A 14,616-nucleotide genomic window follows, 5' to 3' on the forward strand; every position below is an offset into this window, starting at 1 on the left:
AAGACTTAAAAAAAAAAACCTTAAAGTTTAAAAGACAGTAATAGCACTAGACTTGGACTAAAAAAGCTCAGACACAAACTAGCTGTGTGACTCTGGGCCAATTACTTTAATTCTCTGTACATCAGTTTTAGAATGAATTGGATGAACTAGATGGTCTCAAAGGTCTCTTCCAGTGGTAAATCTATGATCCCATGACAGATTTGACAAAGTTAGCTTTTGGTGGACAACCTGAATAGCCAAGGCTGCTACTGAATATGGAGTTGGTGCTACATGTAGAACAGATTTTCAAGATTTGCTTGTGAGATACTTTAAAATTTGACTGTAAAACACATTCTTACCTCCATAAATTTGGTCAACACAGTGCAAAGTAATATCATTTTCTCCTATCAACTTATTCTTAAATTGAGGCTCCTAAAAAAACATGAACAAAAAATAAGTTAGAGGCCCTAATGAACAGGATTGAAAGATGTACAGGTTGGGCACAGACTGAGTTATCTCCGGCTTACATATTCAAGAACGGTAGGAAGAAATAACCACAACACTGGGTAAGATATTATGTAGTTATGTGGCACAAATAACAAGACAAAGAACTCTACACTACCCAAATATACATGATTAGCATCATGCTCCTCAGTTGTTCCACAAAGGGACATACAGGGCCAAACAATATCCACTTAATTTAGTGGGAAGGGAAATAGGGGTTATAAATTTTAGAAGCCACAGAAATTCTCTTCACCTATAAAAGTAAGCAAATCCAAACCTGGTAAAAGGTGAAAAGATCAAATGATTCAAGCTTCTGGTAAATGTACTCTTCATGGATTTCCATAGAACAATGGAATACATTTAACAAGAGGAGAAGAAAGGACACAATGGCACTAGAGGACCATAGCCTTGCAATTTAAAATGCAAGTTTGATAAAGGGCAAGTTTAAACAGGAACCAGGAAGTGATCTCTGCTCTAAACTTAGCACTGGTAACATTTTCCTACTATGTAGATTTCATTTATTCATGCTGTTGACTCAGAGGGCCAGCTCCATGAGGGCAGGAACATTAACTTCTCTCTTCTGTCTCCCCTAGTGCTTAGCACATAGTATTCTATAGAAACTTCTAAATTCTGAGGGAGGTACTCCCTCATTAGTATGAGTACCTTGCCTACCAATGAAGACAACAGCTTCTCTTTGCCACACACACGATGGTTCTCATACACGTTGTCCCATAAACCTATATATAAGAGTCTGGAGAGCTTCCTCTGTGTCTTCTAATGTTTTCATGTATATCTGTGAAGTATTTAGGTTGTCCACCTGTTATCCTTCACTACACATTACACCCATCTCCTTTTTTCCTTCATATACATATGGAGGATGGCTTTTACTCCCAAGGCATTATCAGTGACAGTCAAATTACCTGGGACCTGGGAAATTTAAGCAAGCTTGTAAATGATACTACTAGAATGCTTCATAGCGGTATTGCTACCGAAAGGAAGACTCAGAGGCTAAAGACTGTTTGTGCCTTTCTTTACATGCCCAGTACTCATAGTAAGAGCTCAATACTTTGATTTCTCAGAGGAAATAGGGAGGTAGAAAAGAAATTCTCTATATGTCTATGTAAATATGACAGGGATAGAGACATTCACATACACACAGATTGTTTTGTGTATATTTGCAAACTAGAAGCTGGATGACCGTTAAGGACCTATTGTATAGTCTAGGTAAAAATATTTTCATACATTATCATCCAATGTAGATTCTTCTCCAAGGAAGGCAATCTTGAAGTCTGTGCAAACGAGTTTCCCACAGATTCCATGCTGACCCGAATCATCCTGGATACATTTAAGTACTGTGCTGGCTTCACAAAGCAGTTGTTCACCTAATCAAAAAGCAAAATATGTACATGAATTTTCCAGAAATAGTAAAACAATTAAAGGCTTACAGTTTTATCTTGACTAAAAACAAGAATAAGCTCACATGTATTTTTGTTTCTTTATGTGAAAATACTACCAACCCTTTTATTGTTTTAGTGCAGTGGTATGGGATGAAAAAATCTTGTGAGAGACTTAATTATAGTGCCAATACTCAAACACTAAGATAAGATAAGCAAAGTCAAAATAGACTGACTATAGATCTATGATGAACATTTTTCTAGATAAACCTGACTTTAAGAGATGTAAGTTTCTAGGAAGATAGTATTCATCAGGCCTCCACCATCAAGAAGACATGGTAGCAAGATTGTCAGTACCTCCTTTTAGACTAGACAGATATTCCATAAAAATCTTTCCCCTGTATGGCTGACAGGTAGAGTGAAATCTTGCTAATATTTTTAAAATACAGAATCTTTTATCAGTTTTATAGCCATTGACTGAAGTCATAATTTCTCATTTTGGCAGGGAAAAGGGAATTTGATAGAATCTGCCTGGTTCTTTGATTGCAAAGTTAGCAGTTTACAAACAAGAGGTATGAGGCAAAGCAGCTTCTTCAAGATCATCCTAATCATTTTGAGCAGGGCTCCAAAGACAAGCAACAACAGTACATGCTAATAAAAGGCAGGGTCTATCTGCTCTCAAGAAGAAAAGCTAATGTTTTGCAGAAATCCATCATAAATGGTAGGAAAAGGGAATGATACAGGGGAAAAGACTAGAAATATATAGTATAAGGAGGAAGAGGAAACTATTTCCTCTAAAAAAGCAAATCCAGTATAGATATACATTCTCCCCTACCCCCAAATACACACATACAAAAAGGTTGAAGGGAAAAAGAAGAAAATAAGCTATCCTCTTTAAAAATTTCTTGTAATAATATCATTAAAATTGTTCCTTCTTCATTGAACTCTCCATGTTAGATCAGAGACAAGTTTTAGATGCCCCAAGATTGGCAAGAAAACATAGATGGGTATTAATTTATCTTCTTTTTTTAAGAAGTTAAGTAATTGCTTAAGGTTTACAGAGTAAGGTAACACAGGAGTTGTTGATCCAATGAAGGTTTATCCAATAGTTCAATTTCTAGAGACAACAGTGTTTGGGGGAAAATACATGCACGTATACAATGGTTAAGCCAGGGATTTATTCAATGTTCAAAACAGCTTCAGAAAAGGCTTTAGTTAAGCTAGAGGGAAACTTGTTTTAAAAATGTTTTCTGTGATTTAAACTCCTTGCAATGGCTTTAATGAATTTTCCAGATACATTTCTCTCCCAGACATATACCATCCTGTGGCTGAAGCACTTTAAGTTAAAAATTAATATAAGGCAGCTAATAGGAGATCTTATAATTTTTATACTAAAAAATCAGTAGGAGATGATATTTTGAAGCATAGCATAGTGCTTCGAGTTGCACACTGATTGATATGAACAAGGTTAAAATTCTTTCCAAAGTGCGGTATGGTACAGTATACAGAGTACAGGCTTCAGAACACACAGCTACCCTTCCTTCAAGAACAGATAAACCACATCCTGTGGCCTGAAACATTTGAAATTTAGGTCTCCTTGCTGAGTCCTCAGAGACCCTTAGAATATGAGGGCCCACATGACTGCTAGGCTGGGACATACCACTTCCTATTTCCTGGTTTAGGTTCCTGGACCTCACATGGATCCCAGGACATCACATAGCCAAGCTGTGCTTGTCAGACAGTACATTTAAGTTCCTACTATGTGCCACACTATGCTATGCTAAACAAAGGATACAAAGATAGTTGCTTACCCTGGAGAAGGTCACACTTTAATGGGGGAGACAACATACAAACTAGGTACAAAGTATATGGAAGATAAATTGGGAATCTTCTACAAAGCAAAACACTAGAATTGAGAGAGACTGCTAAAAGCTTCCCATAGAAGGCAGGATTTTAGCTGGGACTTGAAGGACATCCTGGCTGGGGTGCCCCCAAGATCTAGTAACACTATCTGTTGCCAAGGAGAGTGGGGGTCAGGTAACTGAGGACTGGCAGTGCTGAGAAGTAGATGGCCTGATTCTGGAGGAAACCCTGAATTTTCTTATCCCTTTCTTTCTTCAGTAGCTGTCCTCCTATTCAGGATACTCAGGACTCATTTTCCTAACAGTATACACCTAAGTCTCTCTTATTTGCCCTACCCCAGTGCTAATGAATCCCCCAGCCACTAAGGAACAAACCCTCATCCTGCTCCCTTAATCCTTTTCACCTTGACCCTATCCTCCTGAATATACCCATTTCAGATCACTCAGTCTTCTCCTCTGTGCCATCTAGAACTCTGACTGATTTAAAGCAGCCTTTCATTTTAGCCTCCCTCTTCTCTTGCTCCTTCTTTTCTCTGGCAGTAATTCAGAACTGGCTCCTTAGCCCCCAGGATGGCAACACTTTCCTCTCCATCTTTCCAGTACTGGCTGCATCTTCTTTCATTCCCCTGTCTCACTACTTCCAGTGAGAGAGAGAGCTCTAATACTCTGCTTTCACTGACTCTGATGCTTGAAGGCTCACACCTTCCCGAACCCCTACCCTGGACTCCCATCTACCTCCTTTGCTCTTATTCTCTTCCTGATGAACAGAGGAGTCACACAGCCATCCACTCCAAATTTATATTATCTAACCCCAACTAATGCCTCACTATATATCAAAGCAATCCTACTCCTACCTGACTTTTTCTCCCACTCAACACAACAGTTGTTCCAAACCTTCTGTTCTCTCTTCAAGCTTTCCACAAACACCCCTCCCTTTCACTGCTCTCTCAGTTGAGAAGTTCACCTGCTACTTCCCTTAAAATGCTGATATCCCTCTTCTTCCTATCTCAGATCCCCTTGAGATGGTCTCCCATTACCTCCTCTTTATTCCTGTCTCTGATGATGATTCAGATCTTCTCTTTAGCACCTCTTTCTGCACCCTATCCTATCCTATCCTATCCTGTCTTCTCCAAGACATTGCCCCTTCCATTATACACCTCAATCTTCATTCTATTTCCATTGGTTTATTCCTTATTGTTTTTAAGCCCAGCCAAGTTTCCCCTTATCCTTAAAAAAAAAAAACCTGACACAAGCTCCTTCCATCCTCTAGTTCTCTTCTTTTCTCAGATAAACTTTAAAAAGTTATCTGTACTGATACTCCCACTTTCTGTGCTCTCTCTTGTCTAAACCCACTGCAATCTGGCTTCTGACTCATCATTCAACTGAAAATACTTTCTCCTAATTGCCAAGTCCAAAGGTCGTCTCCTCTGTCTCTGTCTCCTCCTCCTCCTTCTCAATCCTGGTCTTTTTTCACCTGTCAACAACATCAGACATGGCTAACACTATCTCTTCCTGGATCTTTCTTCTGAGGATCTTAGTATCATTACTCTCTGTTGATTTTCCTCCCTATGTCTGACAACAGTAGATCTCTTTTGCTGGATCTTCCATGTCACCCTCAACAACTCTAAATGTCTTTCAAGGATCTTCCCTGGTCCTGTTCTCCTTTTTCTCTAGTACCATCTTGCTGGGTGACCTCATCAGTTACTCCAGGGTCAATTATCATTTCTGGGCAGCTTAGTCTCAGATCCACAGACAAATAGTATCTTTCTTTCTCCTGAGTTCTGCCACTACCAGAGGCCTACTGAACATTTTAAACTGAATGCTCTGGAAGCACTTCAATTTTAATTATCTCCAAAAAAGAACTCATTACCATTTCTCCTATAACACCTTTTTTCCCTTCCCAAACTCTATGACTATTTAAGGGCATTACCATTCTTCTGGCCACCAAGCTTCACAACCTTATTATAATTTTTTTTTAAACTCTTACCTTCTGTCTTAGCATCAATTCTAAGGCAGAAGAGCATCAAAGGCTAGACAACTGGGGCTAAGTTACTTACCTAGAGTCATCTAGCTAGGTCGTGTATGAGGTCACATTTGAACCCAGGCCCTCCCAACCCTAGGCCTGGTCTTCTATCCACTATGCTCCCTAGCTCTTCCTCTTATCATTCTTGACTCTTCACTCTCATTATCCAATCAGTTGCCAAATCTTATTGTTTTTACCTTTGCAAAATCTCTTCTTTATATTCTACTCACAAAGACAGCTGTCATCACTTTGTGCCTAGACTACTGCAATAACCTTTTAATTGGCTTTCTACCTCAGAACTTTCCCTATACCAATCTATCCCCAAAGCATTGCCAAAGTATTGTTCTTAAAGTACAGATCTGATGACTTTCCACTCCACTCCCATTCTCCCCACCACTCCTCCAATACTTGTAGCATAAAATATGAATGTTTGTCATTTAAAATTTCTTATAATTTGGACCCCTTCCTATCTTCCAGTCACCCTTCCAAACTCTATGGTCTGGATATACTGGCTTACTTGATACTCCTCACATATCACATTCCATTCTCCTGTCTTTATTCCTTTAAACTGGCTGTCCCTCCTACCTAGAATTATTTTTTCTCTTCATCTTCCATCTCTTAGCACCCCTGGCTTCCTTTCTTCGAGACTTAGCCTACCTTCTGTGTGAGGTTTTCCTGCCCCTCTCTCATTTCTGCTGCTAATGTCTTCCCTTGTAAGGTTCCCTGTATACAATGCGTTTATGCATATGTTTTTATTTATATCTATAAAAGTTTGTATCATATAAGTTATATCTCATATAATACCCCTAAATATGTACTTATATGTCTATATATGTGTCTATGTTGTTTCTCCCTTAAGAATATAGGCTTCTTGGCTTAGCATAGAAAGTGCTTGATAAATGCATGATTTTAATGGGCATTTAAATCCTTCTAGATATATCAACTGTCCTAAGTGGTACAGGAAGTGAAATAAGGATGAGGGAAAAAAAAACTAGATGGCAAGTAAGGACTTACACTATGATGGTCAAACTAATCTATCTTATTAAGGAAAGTTGGTATACACTAGACAAAAGTTTTGAGGGCAGTGGGTGTTTTTGTTTTGCTCTGTTCAATTTGTAAGTCAGGAAAGAAAAGGGTGGCAAAAAAAAGACTCTGCTAATATGTATGGTGAGAGGGGCTAGCTGATTACCCAATTTAAAATTAGGTGGGGAACAACAGGGAAGAGAAGCAAAAGGTTTGCATAGTCTAGGCTTGGCATATAAAACATATATGTAGACCCAGGTATGTGGTTACTGAGCTAGCTATCCCTGCAACTCAGCTTTGTAACCTCATTCAGTTTTGGTTGAAAACAAAGGAGTATAAATAGTAGCATAAGAAATAAGGTAATGTATTTATTGACCAATTACACATAATGTATAATCCTCACATAGCCTGTTACCTGGTAACAAGTGGAGAGTTACTTCCTTCTCTGCTACTTCCTTTTCATTTGTGTGTATTTCCTAAAAGAGAGGAAGAAAAAAGGAATTAAAAAAAATGTAATGCTTGAAAAGAACAACACCAAGCCATACTGTCAAGACACAGTTCACAACAAAGCAAATAACACATCAGACCATTATATTATTTTGTTTATTAGGTCATTAACTACTGAGGTGATTTTGGTTGATGAGCATCAGGCAAAGACTGAACATCCTAAAACTAAACAAAATGATTTGTTTTGAACTGAAAAATCTTAATATCAGCCTCTCTAAAATTATATGTGCTTAATAAGTATAAATACAAAATTTCTAAAAGAAAGGAAGTAAGCCTAACCCAATTAATGTGACATGGTTCTGGACCCAAAAATAATTGCTTTCAGTGTGTGTGATGTCTAAGGAATTAAAGATCCTTTCTGACAGTGAAAGAATGTCCCTAAGAACATGAAAGCAAATTAATACTGCAGGAAAAAGAAAAGCTAGTGTCTTTTTTTTTAATTTTATTTGATCATTTCCAAACATTATTCATTAAAGACATAGATCATTTTCTTTTCCTCCCCCCCACCCCCCATAGCCGACACGTAAATCCACTGGGTATTACATGTTTTCTTGATTTGATCCCATTGCTATGTTGATAATATTTGCATTAGAGTGTTCATTTAGAGTCTCTCCTCTGTCATGTCCCCTCAACCACTGTATTCAGGCAGTTGCTTTTCCTTGGTGTTTCCACTCCCATAGTTTATCCTTTGCTTATGAATGGTGTTTTTTTCTCCTGGATCCCTGCAAGTTGTTCAGGGACATTACACCGCCACTAATGGAGAAGTCCATTACGTTCGATTATACCACAGTGTATTAGTCTCTGTGTACAATGTTCTCCTGGTTCTGCTCCTCTCACTCTGCATCACTTCCTGGAGGTTGTTCCAGTCTCCATGGAATTCCTCCACTTCATTATTCCTTTTAGCACAATAGTATTCCATCACCAACATATACCACAATTTGTTCAGCCATTCCCCAATTGATGGGCATCCCCTCGTTTTCCAATTTTTGGCCACCACAAAGAGCGCAGCTATGAATATTTTTGTACAAGTCTTTTTGTCCATTATCTCGAAAAGCTAGTGTCTTTAAGAGTACATGTGCACTCACCATAACATGGTAAATTTGCCAACCAATATCTTTTCTCAATGACAATAGCTATCAAAGCCTAGTCTTTATAGGTAACAGGTAAAGGAGGAGCAAAAGTAGCCATTTAAAAGGAAAAAAAAAGAAGAGAATAGCACTAAGATTAGAAACAATTATGGGAACTTTGAACTATAGACAATGATGATGGAAAATTATAACATTTTGGATATGTTAAGGATTTAGAATTAGAAGAGATCCCTGAGACCATCCAATCTAAAACCGTCACTTTATAAGCAAATTAGTAGCTCTTGATCTAATGTTTTTGTGTGTGTGTGTGTGCAGAGAAAATAAAAGAGCTTTATGTGGGAAGGGAGAATAGGGGGTGCTGTAAGTATGTATCTAACGCCACCTATATGCCAGGCATTATGCTTAGAGTTTTTCTATTATTATCTAATTTAATCCTCATAACAACCCAGGGAGGGAGGTGCTATTATCATCCCCATTTTACAGTTGAGGAAACTGAGGCAAAGAGTGCCTTTCTCAGAGTCACACAGCTAGCAAGTATCCAATGGATTTGAACTCAGATCTTCCTGACTAAAAGCCTAGTGCTCTTTCGATTGTCCCACTTAGCCTCCTCCTTTAGGGAGAGTAAGCAGCAGTCATTTAAACCTCAATATATTATAGCCCTTCAAGGCATAAAAAAACATCTTCACTTGAGTACAGGGAAGGACCGGAAGAACTGAGAATTTTGGGTAACAAGAAGCACAAGTACCTAAAGAATATGAATTTTATTCAAGATAAGTTAAGCAGGACCAGCATCATACTCATTCATTCCTTCATTTTCTCTCTCTCCCTCCCTCCACTGCTTCCCTCCACTTCTTTTCCCCCTCTAGTTCTATTTCTTATATATTTATCCACAAATGCACATACATCTTTTTTCTCTAAAAATTTTAACATTCATTTTTTATAGTTTTGAGTTCCAAATTCTCTTCCTCTCACTAGCCTCTCCTATACCCACTGAGAAGGCAACCCATTATACATGTATTACTATGGATATTCAAAGTATTATGTACTATTCATATGTATAAATGAATGAAAAAGGATTTATTAAGTGCTTGTATGAAGCATTGTGCTGATAACTGAAATTATAAGTAGAAAAAGAAAACTGTTCTCAAGGAGTTCACACTAACTGCAGAAGCAACACATAGTTGGGATAGTTCAGCGTGAAGGTAGAAAAGAACCAGAAGTCCTACGGATGCAGGTGGTAAGGCCTGGAATGCCCACAAGAGTAGTCCACTGTCACTGGGAAGGAAGGAATAAAGAGGGTTTCTGGGTTTTCTCTGGCCCTGAGGGAATGAGGAGGTCATAACTAGTCATGAAAGAAAGAGGAAAGGGGCATTGGCATTCAGTTTGGTGCCATTTCTAATGGAGTCTGGAGGGGCCTACAGCTGGGGAGGTTGAAGTTAGGTCCAGGAACTCACTGAAGTTAAGTATACTGTAGAACTCATCCTAAGACAGTATTCCATTTTCTTCCAGTAAAAAGCAAAGAGAAAAAGCATTAAAAAAACATTATGTTAAGCCTTAAAGAGAATAGCCATCCATATCCAACTGGAAAGGGCAAATGTAGGGGAGTTCATACATTAACACACCTATGTAGGGCTCAGAAAACATGACTGAAATTCCTTTGAATTGGTTTCTAAATCATCTCTAAGTTGCAGAGTGCCACCATATGCAATGTAAAGTATGAGGGACATCTCTAGATTTGGAGAAAAGGGACCTGGGATCAAATTTTAGTTTTGCCACTTAGCAGCTCTGATTCTGGGCAAGTCCTTTAATCTTTGATTCTTTAGGCCTCCATTCCATTATATCATTCTCATTAAAATATAAGTTCCATGAAGGTAGGACCATTTTGCTCGATTGTATTTCTATCTCCAGCACTTAGAACAGTACATAACAAAATACTTAACAAATGCCTTTTCTATCCATCTATCAAACACAGAAAAGCAAAGTAATTTGAATATTAAAGTGAGGTTGGGAAGACTTGAATCTTTTCTTTAATAGATAAATGAGTTGTGTGACTAAAGGAGAATCTCATAATCTTTCAGTGTTCTCAGCAACTTTCTGAGACTAAGTTGGATCATCTACCATTCTGCATGAGTGGAGAGAAAGCCCCAAATATTAAAATCACAGGTCTGTACCCACAACCTTCCTCCAAATAAAATGCAGATTTATATTACCTAATTCACAAGATTTTTATGAGGAAAAAACTTTTAAAATAATTTCATTAAGAATTAATGAATTCTTAACGAACTTAAAAACATTAACATGAATAATAGCAACATATGCACAATTAAATTGGAGCAGGGAACTAGGCTATATTCAAAAGTTTCTAAACTAAAAGCCAAAGGTTTCTTTATCTTTTTCTAAATGAAAAGTTAAAAGATTGAATGAGCAAATGCAATTGATCAAGCCAAGTATTTCTTTTTTAAAATTTAATTTTTATATATTTAATTTTATTTTATATATTTTTAATACATAAAATTATTTTATAAAACTTAATTTAATTAATGATTTGAAATAATTTTCCATGGTTACAAGACTCATGTTCCTTCCCTCCCCTCCCTCCTTTCTCTCCCATATATAATGCACAATTCCACTGGGTTTAACATGTGCAATCAATCAAGACCCATTTCTTTATTATTAGTATTTGCACTAGGGTGATCTTTTAGGGTCCACTTTCCCAGTCATAGCCCCAACCCATGTGATCAAGTGGTTGTTTTTCTTCTGTTTCTTTTCCTACAGTTCTCATTGCATTACCACTAGTAGAGAAGTCCATTACATTTGAATTTGCCTCAGTGTATCAGTCTCTGTGTACAATGTTCTCCTGGTTCTGCTCCTCTCACTCTGCATCACTTCCTGGAGGTTGTTCCAGTCTCCATGGAATTCCTCCACTTCATTATTCCTTTTAGCACAATAGTATTCCATCACCAACATATACCACAATTTGTTCAGCCATTCCCCAATTGAAGGGCAATCCCTCATTTTCCAATTTTTGGCCACCACAAAGAGCGCAGCTATGAAAATTCTTGTACAAGTCTTTTTCCTTATTATCTCTTTGGGGTACAAACCCAGCAGTGCTATGGCTGGATCAAAGGGCAGACAGTCTTTTAGTGCCCTTTGGACATACTTCCAAGTTGCCTTCCAGAATAGTTGGATCAATTCACAACTCCACCAGCAACGCATTAATATTCCAACTTTGCCACATCCCCTCCAACATTCATTACTTTCCTTTGCTGTCAGGTTGGCCAATCTGCTGGGTGTGAGGGTGGTACCTCAGAGTTGTTTTGATTTGCATTTCTCTGATTATAAGAGATTTAGAACATTTTTCCACATGCTTATCAATAGTTTTGATTTCTTTGACTGAAAATTGCCTATTCATGTCCCTTGCCCATTTATCAACTAGGGAATCAAGCCAAGTATTTCTATGGCTATGAAAAAACCTAAACCAAATCAACTACCAAGTGTGATGGTAAAAAGTTTTAAATTTTTTTGAAGGACTAATTTCTGAAATGTCTAGATCTCTTTATTGGTTTGACAATTCTGTGCAACAAGTCTATATTGGTGATGCTTATTCACTTTTATCTTAAGAGGAGACTCAAGTTTAATTTTTCTCACCTGAGGTAATAAAATAAAACCATTCATGACTATGGTATAAAAATGTTCCACTAAAATTTTAATACAGGTCCTAATCTCTTTTTATAATTTTGGTGAAATGTCAGAACTATGGACTTATCTGAAGATGGCAAAACTATTCTATGTTAACTATTAATTCTCAATCTTTGTGGTCCCAGGATCCCTTTACACTCTTAAACATTATTGAAGGCTTTTGCTTCTGTGGGTTATAGCTTTTGATATTCACATTAGAAATTAAAACCTCTTAGTATTATGAAAATAATTTTGACCCCTCAGATCCTTTGAAAGGATCCTGGAGACTCCCAGGATCAATCTAATATAGAAGACACCATGTAAAAAATTATGTGCAAGCAAGCTATATACAGGATAAATAGAAACTAATTCAAAGAGGAAAACTACAAGAATTAAGGATTGTGGAAGTCTTCTTATAGAAAGGGGGATTTTAGTTGGGACTTACAGGAACCCAGAAATGTCAGTAATTGTAACAGAAAAACTTCTAGGCATGGGGAACAGCTAGGAAAAAAAAGCCTGAAGCCAAGAAATGGAGTGTCTTGTTCATGGAACATCCAGGAGGCCAGGTGTCACTTGACTGAAGAGTAAATGTTGGAGGGTAAGACATAACTGTAAAGGCAGAAGAAGATAGGCTATGGGGAAGGGCTTTAGATACCAAACGGAGAAGGCAACAGGAACTCACTAAAGTTTATTTAATAGTCAGATCTGTGCTTTGGGAAAATCACCTTAGTAGCTAGAGGCTGGATTGGAACAAGGACAGATCTGAAGCAGGTAGGACCATAGACAGGCTATTGCAATAATCAAGAAATTAGGTAATGGGGGAGGCAGTTAGATGGCTCAGTGGATTGAGAGCCAAGTGTAGAGATGAAAGGTTCTAGGTTCAAATTTGACCTCTATGGAAAGGAAAACTGTACACAATAAAGTACACAATACTGATTCTGAGATGGAAGGTAAGGCCTGGGGAAAAAAAGGGTGGTGGCAGTATGAGAGGAGATAGGGGTATATTCATGGTACAAAAGTGAAATCAATAGGCCTTGGCCAAGGATAGGATATGAGGGGCAAGAGATACTGAGGAATCCAGAATGACTCCTACATGCACAGTCTGAAGAAGTGGGACAATAAGTGTTGCCCTAAACAATAATAGGTAAGGGGTGGGGATGGGGGGAGGCTTAGAGGGAAAGACAGTAAGTTCTGTGGACATAACTGAATTTAAGACATCTCCTGGACATTCAATTTGGAGATGTCTGATTGATGATTGGAGGACAGCAGGGTTTGGGGCAGAAAAGGCAGATTTGAGAATCATTAGCATTTGAGAATCACTAGCCTCCAGTTTTGGGGGCAGCTGGGTGGCTCAGTGGATTGAGAGCCAGGCCTAGAGACAGGAGGTCCTGGGTTCAAATTTGATCTCAGATACTTCCTATCTGTGTGGCTTTGGGCAAGTCACTTAACCCCCACTGCCTAGCCCTCACCACTTTTCTGCCTTGGAACCAATACACAGTATTGATTCCAATATGGAAGATAAGGGTTTTTGTTTTTTTTAAGGCCAGTTTAAGAACCTGGAACTTGTTAGCCTTTTTACTGTTTGTAAAGTTCAAACTAAAATAATGCCTCCCCAAAACAACAGATTACTTCTTCAATTCAATTCAGGATAAGAAGCATGGTTTTAAGTGCCTACTATATTTAAATTACTGGAGACACAATGTCAAAAGAAAATGGATAATCAGAGTACATTGGCCTAGGAAGTGGTACTTCAAGTAAGATTATGAATTATCCCTTTTTTTGACCTGGCACAAGAAACCATGTATGTCCTTCAGCTTGGCTAAAGTTTCTACTTTTTACGACTAGTTTATAGTAAATCAACATGCATTTATTAAGCATATATGATATTATGTGCCATGCACTGGGCTAAATGCTGGTGCTATAAAAGGAAGGCAAAAACAGTTCTTGCTTTTTTTAGTCTTATGGGGGAATAACATAACAACTCTATAGAAACTATATATATACATGGCAAATGGAAGATAATCTCAAAGGGAAGGTCACTGAAACCCTTTTCTCCCTTCTCAAATTACTCGGTCCCAGCCTGAGTAAAAGATGTTAAATCAGCATAGTCAAACAAAAAACTGAAGAAGTCGAGAGGTGGAAGAGGACATTTTGTTATGTGTCAATTCTAAAAAAATGTTTAAATGGGGCTGAGAGATAAATGCTATTAGGACTAAATCCTAAGTATTGATGAAATGGGGTGGGAAGGATCTGTACAAATATATTCATAGGAGTTTTACTGACAACAACAAAAATTGTAAACAACTTAGATGTCCAAAGACTGAGGAACAATTGAACAAACTGTAGCATGTGAACATAATAAATATTGCAAATAAAAATAACCCTAAAGGGGCACAATACCTTGGGAAACAATATATAGCAGCATTAAGTATTAGCAATTAGAAAATATTAGAGAGCTGAGAGCTCATCCCTGATAGGGCAAAGGCTGAAGAGACCCTCCTCAACTCATGTTCACCTCTGCCAAAGGTCTAGAATCTCAGTAGAATGTTACATTTTCA

At 37.9% G+C, this 14,616-nt stretch overlaps 1 protein-coding gene across 2 annotated transcripts in view; it reads right to left on the reverse strand.

Moving 5' to 3' along the window:
* The window catches only part of MTMR12 (myotubularin related protein 12), a 93,950-nt gene that overhangs the window by 33,537 nt on the left and 45,797 nt on the right, over positions 1–14,616 (reverse strand). For both annotated transcript variants that reach the window (XM_001365807.4, XM_007487502.3), the window contains exons 2-4: positions 7,201–7,261; positions 1,726–1,865; positions 339–411 (exon numbers count right to left, since the gene is read on the reverse strand). In XM_001365807.4, the coding sequence (XP_001365844.3) occupies positions 339–411; positions 1,726–1,865; positions 7,201–7,261 (274 nt within the window). The remainder of the gene's footprint in view (positions 1–338; positions 412–1,725; positions 1,866–7,200; positions 7,262–14,616) is intronic.

Source organism: Monodelphis domestica, chromosome 3 (assembly GCF_027887165.1).
Source record: "Monodelphis domestica isolate mMonDom1 chromosome 3, mMonDom1.pri, whole genome shotgun sequence".
NCBI lineage: Eukaryota > Metazoa > Chordata > Mammalia > Didelphimorphia > Didelphidae > Monodelphis > Monodelphis domestica.